Source organism: Dreissena polymorpha, chromosome 11 (assembly GCF_020536995.1).
Source record: "Dreissena polymorpha isolate Duluth1 chromosome 11, UMN_Dpol_1.0, whole genome shotgun sequence".
In the NCBI taxonomy this organism is placed as follows: Eukaryota; Metazoa; Mollusca; class Bivalvia; order Myida; family Dreissenidae; genus Dreissena; species Dreissena polymorpha.
This window is the reverse complement of record NC_068365.1, coordinates 65,845,665-65,863,796: the sequence shown is the minus strand read 5'-3', so window position 1 is coordinate 65,863,796 and position 18,132 is coordinate 65,845,665. Positions and strand designations below refer to the sequence as shown.

At 35.2% G+C, this 18,132-nt stretch overlaps 1 protein-coding gene across 50 annotated transcripts; it reads left to right on the top strand.

Annotated features, from left to right (window-relative positions):
- Window positions 1-1,683: 1,683 nt before the first annotated feature.
- LOC127850869 (trimeric autotransporter adhesin AtaA-like) lies at window positions 1,684-9,116 on the top strand. Of its 50 annotated transcripts, none has more exons than XM_052384252.1 (9): window positions 1,684-1,750; window positions 2,431-2,547; window positions 4,495-4,629; window positions 5,857-6,826; window positions 6,971-7,162; window positions 7,199-7,306; window positions 7,451-7,486; window positions 7,559-7,594; window positions 7,667-9,116. In XM_052384252.1, exons 1-9 carry the CDS (start codon window positions 1,697-1,699, stop codon window positions 8,497-8,499), a joined length of 2,481 nt encoding a protein of 826 aa, XP_052240212.1. In that variant the 5' UTR covers window positions 1,684-1,696; the 3' UTR covers window positions 8,500-9,116. The 50 variants fall into 50 exon arrangements, with proteins under 50 accessions (XP_052240212.1, XP_052240200.1, XP_052240202.1 ...); XM_052384240.1 differs by having other exon boundaries at window positions 7,631-9,116; XM_052384242.1 differs by lacking the exon at window positions 7,451-7,486 and having other exon boundaries at window positions 7,199-7,222; window positions 7,259-7,306; window positions 7,559-9,116.
- Window positions 9,117-18,132: the final 9,016 nt, after the last annotated feature.

Here is an 18,132-nt window from a genome sequence, read left to right as displayed (position 1 = left end):
AGCAGGACTCAGTTTTAACAATGTATAAGTTTGTTTTTTGTTGTTTTTTTTCACAGAATAAGAAGTCTTTGGAGTCAAATTATTGGTTTCTATAAGTTGATTAAGGATTGGGAAAATATAAAAATCAACCAAAATATAGAATATCAACTGAAAAGGTGGCTATCTTCCAGAACAAAAGAATATAATACAGATACTGATATGTTCCAATAGTACAATATTAATAACGATGCAAATATCAATACTTTACCACATCAATTAAAGAGAATCTACTATTAATTGATTTTGTCTTAATAATAATAAAATGTACATATTTATGAATGATTATGTAGAAAACAAGTCCTGTCATGTTAGAAAAAACCCTTGTCACATCATGTTATAGATTAGAGGATGATAGAGGGTGGGGGCATCAGTGCATCTCAGACATTTCTGTTTTATACATTTTTAAGAAATAATTCCATGGATCCATCTTAATTTTAGACTTACGACAAAACATGCAAACATCTGTGAACAAGTCCCTTATTAAGGGAGATTATGATTATGCCTTGCGCAATAACTAAGCTGTGCTGATAGATTCATTATACCAATATGTGAAGATAATTATACCCCCACAAACAAAGTTTAGGGGGGTATATAGGAGGGTGAGATTGTCGTCTGTCGGTCGGTCCGTATTAAGTGTCCGCTCTCTAATTTCGAGTTGTTTTCATCCGATCTTCACCAAACTTGGTCAGAAGTTTATCTAGATGATGCTCTAGGTCAAGTTCGAATATGGGTCATTCTGGGTCAAAAACTAGGTCACGGGGTCAATAAGTGCGTATTCGGTGTCAATGCGGCGTGTGGGGTATTGCATCTTAGTGACAAAGCTCTAGTTAATTATTTATTATGCTTGCCCGCTTCGTCTGTCCGTGCATCCGTCTGTCTGTCCTTCGGCACAATTTTTGTCACGGCTATTTCTCAGCAACTAACCGGAATTCAATGAAACTTTACGGGAAGCTCTCACTACCAAGAGGAGATGTTCATATATCAGCCAGTTCTGGTCGGATGATTTTTCACAGAGTTATGGCCCTTTGCAATTTTCCATTAACTGTACATATAGTGCAATGCTTGTCCGGGCTATTTCTCAGCAACTAATGACCGGAATTCAATGAAACATTATGGGAAGCTTCACTACCAAGAGGATATGTGCATAATTTCAGCCGATTATGGTCGGATGATTTTTCACAGTGGTCCTTTGAAATTTTCTATAAACTGTACATATAGTGCAATTATTGTCCGGGCTATATCTCCCCAACTACTGACTGGAATTCAATGAAGCTTTATGGGAAGCTTAACTACCTTGAGCAGATGCGCATGTTATTAGTGGGTTCTGGTCAGATGATTTATTTAGAGAGTTATGGTCCTTTGAAATTTTTAAGTTGCTAAACCATCCATCGTATTATTTTGTCCAAAGTTATGCCCCTCAAGACGTTTCTTTAATCTAAATATATATTGAAATATTGTGACCAAAAAAAAACTTTGGAGAGCATCACCCGTCTCAGTCGGTTTCTTGTTTATCCATGTTTGTCATGTTTATTACTGTTTTACATAATCACATTAATCATTCAAAGCATGGCGTAAAAAAAATATTATATTATTTTAGACACAAAGGATGCACTAGACCAATGGGAGCGAGTGTGGTCAAACAACATCAAGGAGCAAGATGATTGACCAAAAGAGGGACAGTGGAGAAACTAGTGGATTTCTTGACCAGCAGGTACATTGTGTTATCATTATTTTGTATAACATTGCAGCTATTGGGCAGAAAAAAGATTTTTATATTAATGTTTTTATGCCCGGCCATTAAACCAAAAATGGTGATGAGGAACTAAGAAATACCCCTGTCCGTCCACGTGTTTCTCCCTGCGTCCAATTGTCAGAACTTTCGAATGACCATAACTTGAAAAGTAATATTGACTTGAAACGTCATAAGCTGAAAGATATCATTGAGTGGAAGTACACAGCAAATGTGTATTTTTGTAGTTTTTTTTTACATTAGATTCATTAGGATGTCTTGGTCAGTTTAGAGTTGTACCCTTAAATTGATACAACCTGAAGGATGTTTTCAATCGGCAGTGGATTTCAATTCATTGCATTTTCTTGTTATCATCTTGAAACCCTCACATAAAATGGTTTTTACCAAACCATTCTAAAAAATTTACTTGGCTATGGGGAATGATTATATGCGAAAAGCCGTATAGTTATAACGGTGCATATCAAATTGTGTGTCAAATTGAATTTTAAAATTTCTTCATGCATAAAGGTTAGTGCCAGTTTAATATTGTAAAGCTACATGTACATTTGTGTGTCACATATGTGAACTGCCCATTCTGGGAGACATTACTTGTCTATGATGGCCTTTTGTTATACAACATGTTCTGTCTTTTTTTCTTTCAGAATCTTCCACCATTTGTTCTTTTGGACCCAGTAACTGTTGTAACCGACTCGGTTGTTCCCGAACACTCTGGGAAACGTAAGAAGTCATCTCCAAAACAACAAATCAGAAAACGAAAGGTATGCACATGATTGCACATTAATTGTTTCCATACGCCGATAACAAAACCACATGGCTTCCACTGTACTTCCTAAAATTGGTCATACACCGAAAATAGCAACCCGTGATGTAGGCTGTAGGTTAAATTACGCTTCAATCAATACTGCTTTCTGCAGACTCAATGTGTTTTGCACACGTCTCGATCAGTCTTAACTCCGCCTCCTTTCCAATACGATTGGCGCAGGCTCACAGTAGACACTTGTGTATTAAAACCAACTTAATTACATGAACATAACATTTGTATATATGTTTAGGTTCTAGTTAAATCCTATTGGCAATTCTAGCCTTTTTTACAAAATGATTTTAACTCAATTAATTTTATATGCCCAAACAACACTTTTTCCCTTGAAATTGTCTTTAAAGTCAAACTCAGCTTTCCTTTCATCTGCCATTTTGATAACTATTATAAAGCCGACAAGAAGAATAATTACCCGAAAGAGAATTGGGGATGTTTAAAAGCCGGTCGTCTAACTTATCAGAATGCTGTTACGTAATTTTTTTTTGATCATTATTACTTTTGTTAATAATAACATCAATTATCATTTTTATTAATTAATTGTATTTTTTTTCTTCATATTTTCCATAAGCTTCATCTTAAATTTTATAGTATGACATGCAAAAGTAGATCTTGCGGACTCCCATGTAACAACGCTACTCCGTATAATAGACTATTTATGATGCTATTTTTACTATAAATTTATTTTTACTAAACACCGATTTGTTTTGTTTAACCTTGATATCATTATTTCGGATGGCTTTTTTGGACAAAATGTCGATACATTTTGTAGAATTTCCGTACTGGTATGTTGAAAACTCATTACAATAAGGGGATTGCGTATTGTTGCAGCACTAGCATATAGGGATCGGACTGTCTGTCCGTCTGAAATTCCGTCACACTTTGCGTTTCGGTTTCGAAAAATGTGGAAAAACACTTTGCGTTTAGGTTTAGAAACATGTGGAAAAGGGGGCATATGTCATCCTATGGTGACAAGCCTTGTTTATTTATTGTATTTGCTGTTCAGAAGGCATAGAGATATTGTTTTGGCATTATGTGTCTGTTATTCTGTGGTCCGTCACACTTTTGTATTTCTGGAGCTATTTTAAGTAATTCAGGATTTGAATTTTATGGAATTTAAAAAAAATAAAGGGGTAATTATTATGTGTGGAATGTTTGAAAATGCACATTGAAGATCCATCAGATTGACTAAGACTACTAAGTAACACAGAGCTTTAGTTAATTAATTTAATGAAATTGAGCTATGCTCATAATATTCTGGTCAGGGTATGTCAATACTTGGAATTTGCTTGTTTTACATAGAATTTTGAGTTGTAAGTGAAGACCATTACTAAAAAAAATAGCTTCACTTGATTAAAAGTGGAGTTTTGTTTGACAGTCTGCATTGGGTAACCTTTTTGTTGAAGTCAATTCTCAGACTTTTTTGGTTCAAATTTAGTATGCATGTTTACTATTAACACAGGAGCACAGTTCACAATGGGCAGATAAGCCTAAATTTATTTTTGTTGTAGTAATGACCCTTCGACTTAGAAACTTCATTTTTGATTTATCTTTTTGTTAAGGTCATTTTCTAAAAAACTGTCAAGGGTATTTGGTTTAAATTTTGCATGTTAACTGTCACAAATGGAACCCATTTTAGCAGGGCAGATAACCCTATATATAATTTTGTCAAAGGAATGCCCAATTTTAACATGCAGTAAATTGTGGACGAGCATATTGTGTTGACTTTGTCTGTAAATGTGCATGTGTGGTGGAGGGCGTAAAGCTCTCACACCAATATCAGTCCCTGTATTGTTCTGAAAGCCATGCACCTATGTTTACTGTCAATATTAAAATCATCTTCAAAAAATATGATATGAACCATTTTCACTTTAAATTATGTTTCTTATAGAATGAAAAAATCCCTAACCCAAGACCCAAGAAAGTGACCCCTAAACCGAAAGCTGCATCGACTCCGAAGGCAACTCGAAAAGGGGCATCACATCCACAAGATGCCTCAACTCCGAAAGAGGCAACAATATTATTGGTAAGTGCAAGCATATGGTTAAGTGGGGGTGGTGGGGGTTGGCATCAGATATAAAATATTGAAAGATTAATATTCACTTTTATGTTACCTTAAGCAGGGTTCATACAGACCTTAAAAAGTGCCTAAAAACAATCTGGAGTGCTTAAAAGAGCTTATTTTCAAAGATTGCCTTGAAAAGTGCTTCGTAAGTCATTTAATTTGGTTAGAAAAGTGCTTTAACACAATTAAAAGTGTTGAAAACCATATTCATTCTTTCCAAGCTTTCAGCTCATTTTGTGCATATCGATCCGATGATATTGATTGCTCCTCCTTTCTGAGGAGATACCCACTGTTTGTTTAAAGTCGTTCTGGTACTGGTTTTGACGGGAATTATGCAGCTGATGCTTCATAATTAAATAAGCACAACTATGTTTAATGACATTGAGTTGTTATGTATGTTCAAATACATCTTTGTAAGCATTGTCATAAAAAGTACTTAAAGACATTTCAAAGTTGCAAATAGGAAAAGTGCTTGAATTTCACTTTTTTTACCTTGAAAAGTGCTTAAAAAGTGCTTAAATTCCATTTGGAAATGTTTGTATGAACCCTGTTTAGGTGAACATGAGCTCACGGTTATTGTTGTCAGTATGTCTGGTTTATATTAATTGTTAGAAAAAAAGAATGTGAACAATCACAATGTTGCAAACCATATATATTGATCTATAATGTATACTTGTTTTGTTTACTGTTTGTTCGAGGTAAAATGTTTCTTAGAATATGGACCTTTTTATGTTGTAAAAGTTAGTCTCCACTAGGGAGTAATGTGTTCTCCATATCTATATAGTAAAAAATTATAATATAGTAAAAAATATCCTAAACCACAAGGGCTAGAGAATAAATATTTTGCATGAAATATTATCTGGTGAAAGGTTACCAAGATTGTACATGTTGTGCCTTTTTTGTCAAAATTAGCCCTGCCCATTTGTTTTTCTTTAATGTATACATTTCAATCACAAGGCCTAGAGAATAAATATTTTGCATTGGAACTTTGTGTAGGGCACCTTTTCTTATGGTCTTGCAGTCCAAATTCTCATGAAAAAGTATACGAGTCCCTGTGAGATTTTAATTTTAGATTGGTTTGAATTAAGGTTATTGGCCAAGGACCGTCAGGGGCATCTTGTTAACAAATTAAAATGAAAGTTGTAAAACAGTTTAATCGAAGCTTAAGATATACATGTTTGATTTCAGGGCTCCAATGGAAGACAATTGAATGTCCTGAGTCAAACAGACGTCTACAACGGCCCAGGAGCAAAACCTAACCGAGCCCCTGTCCATGTGGCTGACCTGAGCCAGGACCAACAGGAGCTGTTGGCAAGTCATATCAACAGCCAACATTGCCACAAAGCAACGATGACTGAGCCTGCAATGACTTTTCTTACTGCAGAAGAGGTAGCAGGCTACGTTTGCATAAACTATGTGGGTAAAAAGCTTGATGGTTTTGAAAAGAAACTTGACTCATTTGAGAGTGTAGTACGAAGTGTTGAGAAACAGTTACGAAGGTTGGTGGCCTGTGAAGTTCTAGAGGCTGTTTCTGGTGATGTAACTGTTCCTGATGCGTTTGATGTCAATGATGCGCCTGTCAGTGCTTGTGACGTAAATGATAATTCTGTTGTGTCTTTAAGTGATGCTGTTTGTCATGATGTTGTGTCTATTGGGCATGACAGTATTTGTTTGTCTGGCGGCAGTGTTGTTAGTAATGGTGTCATGACTGTAGCTGGGTGTGAAACTAGTTGTAGAGCAAATCCAGATGCATCTATTGCTGGCAGTCTTGTAGGTCATGATAGTTTGTATGTAGCAGGTGGGTTTGCAGGGTATCATAGTGTGTCTGAAGCAGGTGGGTTTGCAGGTCGAGATGGTCTGTCCATAGGAGGTGGTGTTATAGGTACAGGTGGTTTTTCTGTAGGAGGTAGTGTTGTAGGTCGAGATGGTCTGTCCATAGGAGGTGGTGTTGTAGATACAGGTGTTTTTTCTTTAGTTGGTGGTGTTGTAGGTGGAGATGGTCTGTCCATAGGAGGTGGTGTTGTAGGTACAGGTGGTTTTTCTGTAGGAGATGGTGTTGTAGGTCGAGATGGTCTGTCCATGAAAGGTGGTGTTGTAGGTACAGGTGGTTTTTCTGTGGGAGGTGGTGTTGTAGGTGGAGATGATCTGTCCATAGGAGGTGGTGTTGTATGTACAGGTGGTTTGTCTGTAGGAGGTGGTGTTGTAGGAAGAACTGAATTGTCTGCAGGAGGTGCAGTTGTAGGTAGAAATGGTTTGTCTGCAGAAGGTGGAGTTGAAGGTCGAGATGGTCTGTCTATAGGAGGTGGTGTTGTAGGTACAGGTGGTTTGTCTGTAGGAGGTGGTGTTGTAGGTAGAACTGGTTTGTCTGCAGGAGGTGCAGTTGTAGGTCGAGATGGTCTGTCCATAGGAGGTGGTGTTGTAGGTACAGGTGGTTTTTCTGTAGGAGGTGGTGGTGTAGGTAGAAATGGTTTGTCTTCAGGGGATGGAGTTGTAGGTAGAAATGGTTTGTCAGCAGGAGATGGAGTTGTAGGTAGAAATGGTTTGTCTGCAGGAGGTGGAGTTGTAGATAGAAATGGTTTGTCTTCAGGAGGTGGAGTTGTAGGTAGAAATGGTTTGTCTGCAGGAGGTGGAGTTGTAGGTAGAAATGGTTTGTCTTCAGGAGATAGAGTTGTAGGTAGAAATGGTTTGTGTGCAGGAGGTGGAGTTGTAGGTAGAAATGGTTTGTCTGCAGGAGGTGGAGTTGTAGATAGAAATGGTTTGTCTGCAGGAGATGGAGTTGTAGGTAGAAATGGTTTGTCTGCAGGAGATGGAGTTGTAGGTAGAAATGGTTTGTCTGCAGGAGATGGAGTTGTAGGTAGAAATGGTTTGTCTGCAGGAGGTGCAGTTGTAGGTAGAAATGGTTTGTCTGCAGGAGGTGGAGTTGTAGGTAGAAATGGTTTGTCTTCAGGAGATGGAGTTGTAGGTAGAAATGGTTTGTCTTCAGGAGGTGGAGTTGTAGGTAGAAATGGTTTGTCTTCAGGAGGTGGAGTTGTAGGTAGAAATGGTTTGTCTTCAGGAGATGGAGTTGTAAGTAGAAATGGTTTGTCTGCAGGAGATGGAGTTGTAGGTAGAAATGGTTTGTCTGCAGGAGGTGGTGTGGTGGGTCATGATGGTTTAGCTGTAGGCCATGTCATGGAAGGTCAAGATGTTTTTTATGTTGGAGGTGGTCCAGTTGGTTTGGATGTTAATTCTGTTGGAAATGGTGATATTCGATGGGGCGTCAGGTCAAGAAGTGGTTTTTCTGATCTAGATGTTGTTAATAACGGTCGTCTCTTTGATAATGTAAGTGATATGATTTCCCCGCATGTTGGATATGGTGAAAGGGATAGGGAATTAAACAGTGGATTTATTGTGTATGAAAATAGTAGGGATGATGATATGGATGATGATTTGGGTGGTAAAAGGGTTGTGTCTGCTGATAGGGTCCCTTTGAGGTCAAGGTTTGAGCAGCTTCCAGTGGTTATAAGGTCATATATTGATATGCAGTCTGTTTCAAAAAATGCGCCTGTGATGCTTCATCCAGACATTTTAGATAGTTTGATTACTCAACATGACGGGAACATATCAAGATTTGTGTGGGATTTGACTAAACTTTTGTATTCAAATGAAGAAATGATAGATAGCTCATTCAATGGCAAGGGAACAAGAAAAGCATTGTCGCCGAGAAGAAAATCGCTTATTCTAAATGGAGCGCAACAGGCATTTCCTGGAGTTGGAAAATGCACCCAGTATATTGCCACCGCCATCAACAATGGGTTAAAAAATAAAAGAACCTATCAGAAAAAGAACTAAAGAAGAAACTTTGGGAACTCATTACCAGTAATGAATAGAGCACAGTGAGAATTTAGCTATGCTTTAACAATATGTGTTGTGAAAAGTGATTTGTACCAGTAAAACATTGTACGAAATTGTCATTTTTTTAGGATTAATTGGGCTTTAATTTAATTTTGATACTCTTCATTTAAAAGTATGGCATTGTTTAAAGTTTAGTTTACAATAACCAGGTCCTTTTTGTTGTATTTTATTGTCATTAATTTTTTCAGTCAAAGAATACACGAGTCTGTCTTGTATCCTGGTTTTATGTTTGCTTTATTAATTATATTACATATAAAGTAAAGTAGTTATCCTATCTACAAAAAATAACCGGTTTTCCACTTGAATGCCAGGTGTAACGTTTTGGTTCTGGGTGACCATATTGCACGAATCGAGTATGGACTTTATTTGATTCCTGCTGTTTATGTGTGTATCTTTTTAACCATAATTTGTCTTGATTTGGGTTGAGTATTGTATTAAAAGCATCTCCTATTATATAAGTTTTATCCATATTTTGCAGAAGATGTTTTTCCAGTTTCAAAAAAACTTGTTTCATCTTTGTTTGGTCCATATATATTTATTAAGGTGATTTTTTGATTATTCATAACATCAATTGTGCATAATCTACCCGGTACTCTTTCTTTAAAATCGCCTATACTTACATTATCTTTTATTAAAATTCCTAAACCTTCACTATTTGATTTTTTCCCACTGTAAAAACATATTCCACTTCATTCTGATTGCCATTTCTTTTTGATAGCTCAAGACAAGCTCAATCTTTGACATGTATCATGAAGTAAACACACTGTTTAATTATTTTCTTCAAACCATTTGAATATACTTTGCATTTTATTATCATTTTTGAGACCACTTACATTTAAAGAACATATTTTTTCATACATTTTTATCTTCAAAAGGCTTTATTTATGTCTAATTGAAAAGTGCTGAATCTTGCCTATGAAATTTATAAGAATACATATTTATAACATCAATGAGGCTTATGAGTTATGAGCCTCTTCGTCGACTTAAACCAGGTTATAGATCTAGACCAAAGTTAAGTCAAATTACACTGAAACCTTTGTCGCATGGTAGTGCAATGTTAAATAACATACATATAGATATGAACACTTTTGCCATTTGTTGTCTCTTTTCTATGTTTTGCATGCAATATTATGCTTCGTTTGTTTGTTATTGTTTGTTATTGATGGATGTGAAACCAGAGAAATAAATATGCAATAAGCTCAGATAACTTGTCTTATATGATACATGTGTATATAGTAAAAAGAAACGATCAAGTTATTCAGCATGTTTTGGAAATAATACTTTTCTGTATTGAACTTGAATCACAGATAGACAGTTGCGCGTACAACTTTCATGTAGGCCCCTATCTTTAACTGAAATAACACCATCGGGGGCATGTGTCATTCTCTGGAGACAGTTATGTTAAGCTCGGCTGTTTTCGGAGAAAACCCGAGGTATTGTAATAGCCAGCTCGTTGTCCGCCGTCCTGTCGTCCCAAAACCTTAACATTGGCCATAACTTTTGCAATATTGAGCTATATATATATAAGATAGCAACTTGCTATTTGGCATGCATGTGTATCTCATAGAGCTGCACATTTTGAGTGGTGAAAGGTCAAGGTCATCCTTCAAGGTCAAAGAACATTATTTTATTTTTTAAACTGCGTTGGCATCTGCTCTGCGGTGCTGTTGTTTATTATTGAATTCACCCTTAATGGGTGTGATTATTGCTATCGTCTATTGAAAATTATTTATTCTTTAAGGATAACCAAGTCTTCCAACTCAGTTGGGGATACTAAACCAATTGGTGAAATAAATCTGAACCAAATTGGGACTTTTTATAATATTTAGCAACACTTTAACTGCTGTGAACACAAAAACAGGAAATTCCTAAATAGACAATTTAATACAAAGGCACCCTAAAGGGGGCAGTGTCATTAAGGGTTTCTGGCTAGCACAGTAGACGGTACACTCTAACCACCAAGGCAATATGGATTTGATTTTTTAAGCAGGTGTTCCAAAGGTAAAAACTGGTTATTAGACTGGTGAATGTCGGCGGGAGGGTGGGCAGAACAGAGCTTGTCCGGGCCCTACATGTCACTATGTCGTTCATTATCAGATTTTAAAATCATTTGTCACATTTGTTCACCATCATTGGACAGTGTGTCATGCAAAAGAATTACGTCGATATCTCCCAAGGTCAATGTCACACTATGAGTTCCAAAGGTCAAAAATGGCCATAATTGAGCTTGTCCGGGCCAGGTGAAGTCACTTCTGGGTACACTAACTCCTTTGCCCTCAGAACAACATCAAATTATATACTTTAAGTAAATAAAAGATGGCTTGAACTTTGACTGTTTGGGTTGCCTTTTAAACAGAGGTCCCAGTTTGATGGCATTCAAATGTTGATTTTGAATGTGTCATAATAAAACATTTCATGACATATTTCTGTTAAGAAAGTACATTATTGTGAACTTTTAAAAAGGGCTATAGCAATAAGAATATGCCTTAAACTTACCATTCTCAAACAACTCCCTTTGTTATCTGATTTTAATGAAAACAAAGTCATTAGAAATATTCGCTTTCAATTACAAATGTTTTTATTCGAATTTGTTACAAATTTACTCTTATCTTTTAGACACAATGCCATGTTAACAATACACATGTATATGCCATGTGTTTCATGCTTTTGAATGATTTGTTAAACATTTTTTTCATATTCATAAAATAAGAAAAAATAAATGTGTTACATGTATTTTGCAAAACCAAAACAATACCTGAATATTTGTTTAATTCTTTAAATGTTGTACACGTTAGTTAAAGTCTGGTGTTCATTCCAACAAAATGTAGAGCAAATCTCTGTTAATAGTTTAATCATTCTTTCAGTTTTAACATTCTCAAAACAGTATTCACTGACAGACAAACTCTGGTAGAAATAACCAGTTTCAATTGTTACAAGGATATATTAAAGCTAACCTAAATGTCAGTAAGCTACTCAGTACAACATTGGTCACAGCAATATTCATTTTGTTGGAGTCCTTGATTTTTTAATGGTCCACCTCACTAAAATCCTGATGGTCCACCGTCATTAAGCACAACGTGTGGTAGGACTCTGTGAATATGGTCGATGTATTTGGCACAGTCTTCCGCTGTAAGGTTTGTCCAAAACTCTGTTATTCCATCAACAAGTTGAGCCTTTGTTCGGGGCTTCACTTGTCGCTTTAAATAATCCTTCAATGTGGCCCAAACATTCTCTATGGGATTCAGGTCAGGACTCGATGCCGGTGCAGGCATGGTCTTTACTCTGTTATCATTCAACCACTGCATAGTGGATCGACTGGTGTGTTTGGCGTCATTATCCTTAAAAATAAACATTATATATATTTTATGATGTAAACCATACCAATTGCATACATGACTTGCAAGTTGCAACGCACATGGACAGAAATGTTAGCCTAACAATACTCAGTTAAACACGGATGAAATGCTTTGTAAATCGGTTGATTTAAAATCATAGATACACATTTGGCTTAAAAACATTGAATATTATTTATTACAAATTACTGTTCCAGGTATTTATGTATTTTTGGTTAATGGGGCAACAATGGAACTCTACAAACACAAGCAAATTTGATGAATTCATATTCCCCGCCGAATAAAAATATCCTTTAGTTGCAATCAATTAAAGCGTACACGTTACTCTGAACAAACCAAATCATCCTGACGAATCTTATGCAAGAACCACGGGAGAATGATAATACACATTTAATTTTAATCGCATTTAGTTCCATACAAAAGCGCAGACAAACAACATTCTCAATTTCAATCAATTAAAGGGTCATAACTCTAGAGCTGAACCAAACAAAACTTGCAATTTAACTACCACAATATGATACTAAAAAATATTTTTACATTTCATGACATTTCATACAATAGTTATTCAGAAACAGCTCATGGCAGAACGAATTACTCAATTTCAATCTGTTATTAAAATGATTTCAAACATTTTATAAAATTGAAAACAAGTCACAGTTGGCTTAAGGAAATGGATAGATATTTTAACGCCCCAAAATAGTATAAAAATCATTTGACGATTTCATTGAATACATATATATCAATTATTATATCTTCAAAATATATATTACAGTAAATACATATAATCGATATGATATATAAATGCAATTATGTTACATTATTTATTGATGGGAAAACTATATACCTGATAAAGTCGAAATCCATTTGGATATTTTCTGTTGGCAAATGGCAAGAGACTTGATTTCAAGATTTGCTGGTATGAAATGGAGTCCATTATGCCAGTGAAAACACAACAGCGTGTTGGTCCCAGATAACTGATGCCTCCCCACATGTGAACCTGAAATTCAGAATGGGACCATGAGCATGTTGGCTTTAAAAAAATTGATTTATTGTGAAAAGGTAAAGAGAAAGAAGTGAACTTGTATCAAGACATGTGTCATGACAAAGTTACAAGCCACACCATAAAATAATACACTATTGTTTCCTTTGACCTCAACGTGACCTTGACCTTTGTTATAACCACACACTTCTTTGGAATTACACAGCGTCTTATACTTGTGAACATTTATGGCAAGTTATTTGACATTCTGCTATCCAATGACAGATTAATAAGCATTTCAACCAATAAATGACAAAGTTACAAGCTGGTCAAGAAAATAATACCCAATTTTTGAAATCACAATCAATGACCTTTCAAATAGCGAAACAATTCTTTCACATGACTTGCCATCGCATGATTGCGAAAGAATATGGTAAGTCATTTCAAATTCATGACAGAGTTACAATCCAGATTCCAGATAAACATAATCCAGACGGAAGGCAAACCATGATAGGACGGACGCACATATACCAAAATGCCTATTGTGACCATTTATTGAATTATGTTGAGTTCACTGCAAGCGAGCTGGACAAAAACTGTTTGCAAATAAAGAAATAGCTAATCAAGTGAATTATCTATTATTTTCATACATCAAAATACTGTAATTCTCATAAAAACAAGGAATTTTGTTTGTATTGAAGATATGTTTTTTTCCAACAATAAATACTTCACCATTTTCAGAAAAATAACTGATCACAACTGACATGGAACATTTGAGGTGTTCAATAAAATAATGGTGCAGTGTTAGTGTATGTATCATGATACAACAAACCAAACATATTTTCAGAACATTTATACCTAATTAAGATGTGTATAATTTATTATCGATTAGCAAAAACTTCTTGCAAAGTACATATGTACATCTAACTTGATGTAAGTATCAAGCATTCGGTCTGACAGACTTTTATAATGTGTCAGTCCGAACACATTCCTGTCAGTCTGACTAAGTTAAAGCAAATAAATGTTCAACACTATAATAATAAGAAACTGTTTTAGTTATTATTTTTAATTGTATTGCATAATGTATAATGTGTTTTATGCATCTTTACATGAAGACTATTTTCTTTAACAACTAGTATATTAGCAACTGAATTTCTTGTCAGTCAATCAGACTGACATTCTTTGGTCGTTTGTCAGTCCTGCACAAAAATTGCCACATGTACATGTAACATGGTACACAGGTTTCAAAATTGAATTATTCACCCTCTTAAAGACTTAAAAGACCATTTGCGAAAGCAACAGGTAAAAAAATATCACAAACCTTCAAGGCATGCTTTGGCTTTGGACACTTCCTTGGAAGACTGGCAAATGATGAACTTCTCTTATAGAACTGGAAAGAGCCGCTTGTTGACATTTCTATTGATGTCTCATCTGTAATACATCTATTCAGAGATAAATAATTAAACCTATTAGGCTATAGTATAGTTATGATATATGTACCATTAAGAAAGCAAATTCACGCCAAATTGACATTTATATGATGTGTATGCAAAGAATTCAGTTAAAGCTAATAAAACATCCAGTTGCTGGCATTTAAAAAACTATAATTATCAACAAACCAAGTCATCCCAAAGAAACTTGTTAGAGAACCACTAAGTACAATAATGCACATGTCTATAATGTAAGTTACACAATATAATTCTATACAGCAGGTTCAGGCAGACACATTTCCACAATTTTAATCAATTAAGGGCCACTAGACTTGATCCCAACATAACTTAAGAGCACTTTTACAGTAAAATAATACACATGATTGTATCTTTAATTTCATAAAATTTCTAACACAAGTTACCAAAAAACAGCAGCCTCAGGAGAGATAACATGGCTTATAATTTCAATCAATGCAGGGCCATTACTTCTTTTAAGTTACCAAGTTAATATTGATAAAAATTCAATGTTAATACATGTAAAACAAACATATAGAGGTCAGTGATGGAAAATAGTGGTCGCCCTTGAGCCCAGGGCAAGTAGATTTTGGCCTGAGCAACTCAATTTCAAAAGTTGAAAGTCAGGCCGGGCAACTTATTTTTGTTTTTAACAATTCAGTGCAATACAAATTTAATAACAATTGGCCACCGTGGATCAAAAATGAGTTAAATAATATTCATTATATAGGCATAGGAAATGATTCTATTCAGGCTCATCAATTATGATACATTCGATCAAGGAGATTAATGCCAGTTTGATTTGTATCTGTACCATATGATTCTAAACAATAGTGAATAAGCAAATCAAAATAACATTTAGGGAGAAACCGCAAGAGTTTGGTGTGAAGAGTGTAGAATAACAAGAGGCCCATGAAGGCCTGAATCGCTCTACTGGCTGGAATGTCAATGGAATGGAAAGTCAACATGCAAGGGAATACTGAAAACACAAATCCTTTCATCCTTGCCAAATGAATTATCAGATGGCTTATATTTTATTTAATTTTAAATTAATAATTGCAACCAATTAAACAACCTACTTAACAGTTAAATGCCTCGGACCAATACAAATTCAAGGGAAGATAATTCTGGACTTTTTACTCTGATGTAACCCATTTTCAATATGGTTCGAGTCCTCATTAATATAAAGACACTGTACAAGTTTGAAAAGAATTGGATGAAAACTGTGGAGTTTATCGTGTAAACAAGAAAAAGTGTACCGCACGCATGCATGAACGCACAGCGTCTGATGTCAGAAGTTATTTTAATCAATTTCTACCAATAATGGCCACATTGGCCATATCAGTTATTTAACTAGGCCGATTGTGACTGGGTTGATCAGGATCAAACAGAGTTTGTTTTCAGGCCCTGTAGCACTGATTTAGTCCAAGTATAAGTAATGACATTATGTCAAAGGGACCTTGTAAGTTGTATACTTATTAAGTTAAATCTGGTAATGTTGCGCGTCCGGTAATGTTGTGCACTCCGCAGTCCGCATACTTACAATACATTCGAAGTGAATCACAAATTCCCTGCAGTCTTGAGCGTTTTCATACTTTAAATTAAGAATTCATAAGCCCAACGTGTAATTTAGCATTCCATTGCACAATATGAATATCCAATCATTTATGGTATTTCTTGTTGTTGTTTTTGGCCATTGAAAATATATCACATCAGACGACATTGTCATCATTTCCCGAAATTTATTCAAACCACATTTGGTATGATCTCCACATGAGCAATGACCTTGTTTTGATATTTTCGATATTTTGAGCCTAAATGAGGTCGTAACCAAGTGCGCAAGATTAGTGGACACTGTGATAGTTTGAAAATGAGGTGGGTCATGTTTGTTTTGAAATCAAATCGGACAGTTCTTCACTGAATTAATCAGATATTTTTGTGTTAATTAGCACATGAACTTCTTATTTTCATAATAAATTAAGATATTATGTTGTCAATTTATAAAAGAACATGTTTTTAAACCAATTGACCATTAACTGCGCAAGATTACCAGACAGCATCGTATTACTATACACACTAGAAAACATGTTAAATTTGTAACATTAAAAACATACCTGTAAAAATTACATCTAGGAATTCTTCTCTTGTCCGCAACATTTCTAATGCAAAATGCCTCCTCACAGAAAAATTCTTGACGCTTATAAGTTGGCAATAAGAAGCTTGTTTGTAGGTCCACCCAAGTTTTTTTCGTATTACTTTAACAGTCGCAATGGACAAGCTTATACCAAATACGTAAAGGATTTTGTCTTGCACTTCAGAGGCAGTAAGTTCGTTATTTTTTCTGTACAAAAAGTTCACAAACTCGTAATGTTCATTTTTCACCTTAATTGTTCGGTGGGTGGGGAGCTGTCGTTCCGAACGCAGTCTCGCGATTATTTTTCTAATTCCTCTGTCCGTAATTGAATACGAATCTTCCAATCTCAATCTCTTCGCAATCACCACTGAATTGTATCCAGCAGAAAACAACTTCTTTATTTTTGATAGTAAAAACCTCGGAGTTCTGTAAGGCATTTTATAACAAAATTTGGGAAGAGTTTTCTTTGTTGTTGTTGTTAAACTAACTTCCGTCAATTGCTTGATTTCCTTTAAACTAAACCGAATAAAACATCCACGGATACAATCTGAACGCATCGGACAGTGGGCTACACCACACCGTCTCTCTGATGTACGTAGGCGGCCGGCATATTGGATTTGGAACTACTTTAGAAAACAAGATGGCGGCCTTCTCGTAAAGAGGAAAAATTAAAATGTGTCTTTTAGCTCGTCTTTTTCAAGATAACATTCTTTAAGTAATAATTTAATGTAGATCTGTGAATTCCCAAAACGTACTTAAAAACTTGTTAAAATTTAAAGATGCCATTACTGACATACTGATAGGAGTACTTATAGTATTGACATCGAGTAAATTTAAAATTAAATCGACTGTTTTCGTTGTATTTTGAATTTTTGTGAGATACGAGGATTGCTTACATAAACATGATAAAGTATGAAACACATCACTCATTGTATGAGTATGGATGGCCGAGTGGTCTAAACGGTAGACTTTTACTCCATGGGGTCAATGCGCTATGGTTCAAGCCCGTTTGAGGGTTACTTCTATATTTTTATTCAATTTTATTCTTGTCTTTTTTATTGCAGCTTTTTAGATCCAATGTTTGCATTTATCAAAATAGCATAGAGTCTATAATGAAAAAAAAAATTTGGGGAGTTCTTATGTTATAGTTAGATTTTGTGACTTATCAATTTAAAGTATTTAATAACAAACTTCAATACATGTCTAATCTGTGAAAACGTCCCTTTGAAATTGCTAGTTTTCCTCTTACATGCCCTTGTATTTTAAGATAGAATACTTTCCTCTCCAGAGGAAAGAGGTATGGGTTTAAATCCCATCGGGGGCTTCAGAGGATGATCCATTTTGAGACAAATGTTAATATTTGCTTTAGTGTATCCCAAAATTAACCTAATATTAAATATATAACTGTGAAAGATAATTCAAAATAATGTTTGTTTCTATATACATTGTGATCCATGGACATGAACATTCAATTATGCAAGAAACATGTATGATTTAAGGGAAGAATACGACAGCAAACTTAGAATGGACATTTATTTTAGATTGTTAAGTAACTAAAACTATAAATGTTGTAAAGCTTGTCAAGTTGTGTATGTCGTCCTTGCTTTTGGACAGCAGAACAGTTAAGGCATAAATGATTACTCTTTTTCTTTAGAATCA

Excerpts from the sequence above, each read along its gene's own strand:
- LOC127850869 (XM_052384209.1), top strand. The coding sequence starts at position 1,697 with ATGATTGACCAAAAGAGGGACAGTGGAGAAACTAGTGGATTTCTTGAC. Across the intron at positions 1,751-2,430 it reads GTGGATTTCTTGACCAGCAG|AATCTTCCACCATTTGTTCT; the intron begins GTACATTGTGTT and ends TTTTTCTTTCAG. Across the intron at positions 7,223-7,258 it reads AAATGGTTTGTCTGCAGGAG|GTGGAGTTGTAGGTAGAAAT; the intron begins GTGGAGTTGTAG and ends TGTCTTCAGGAG.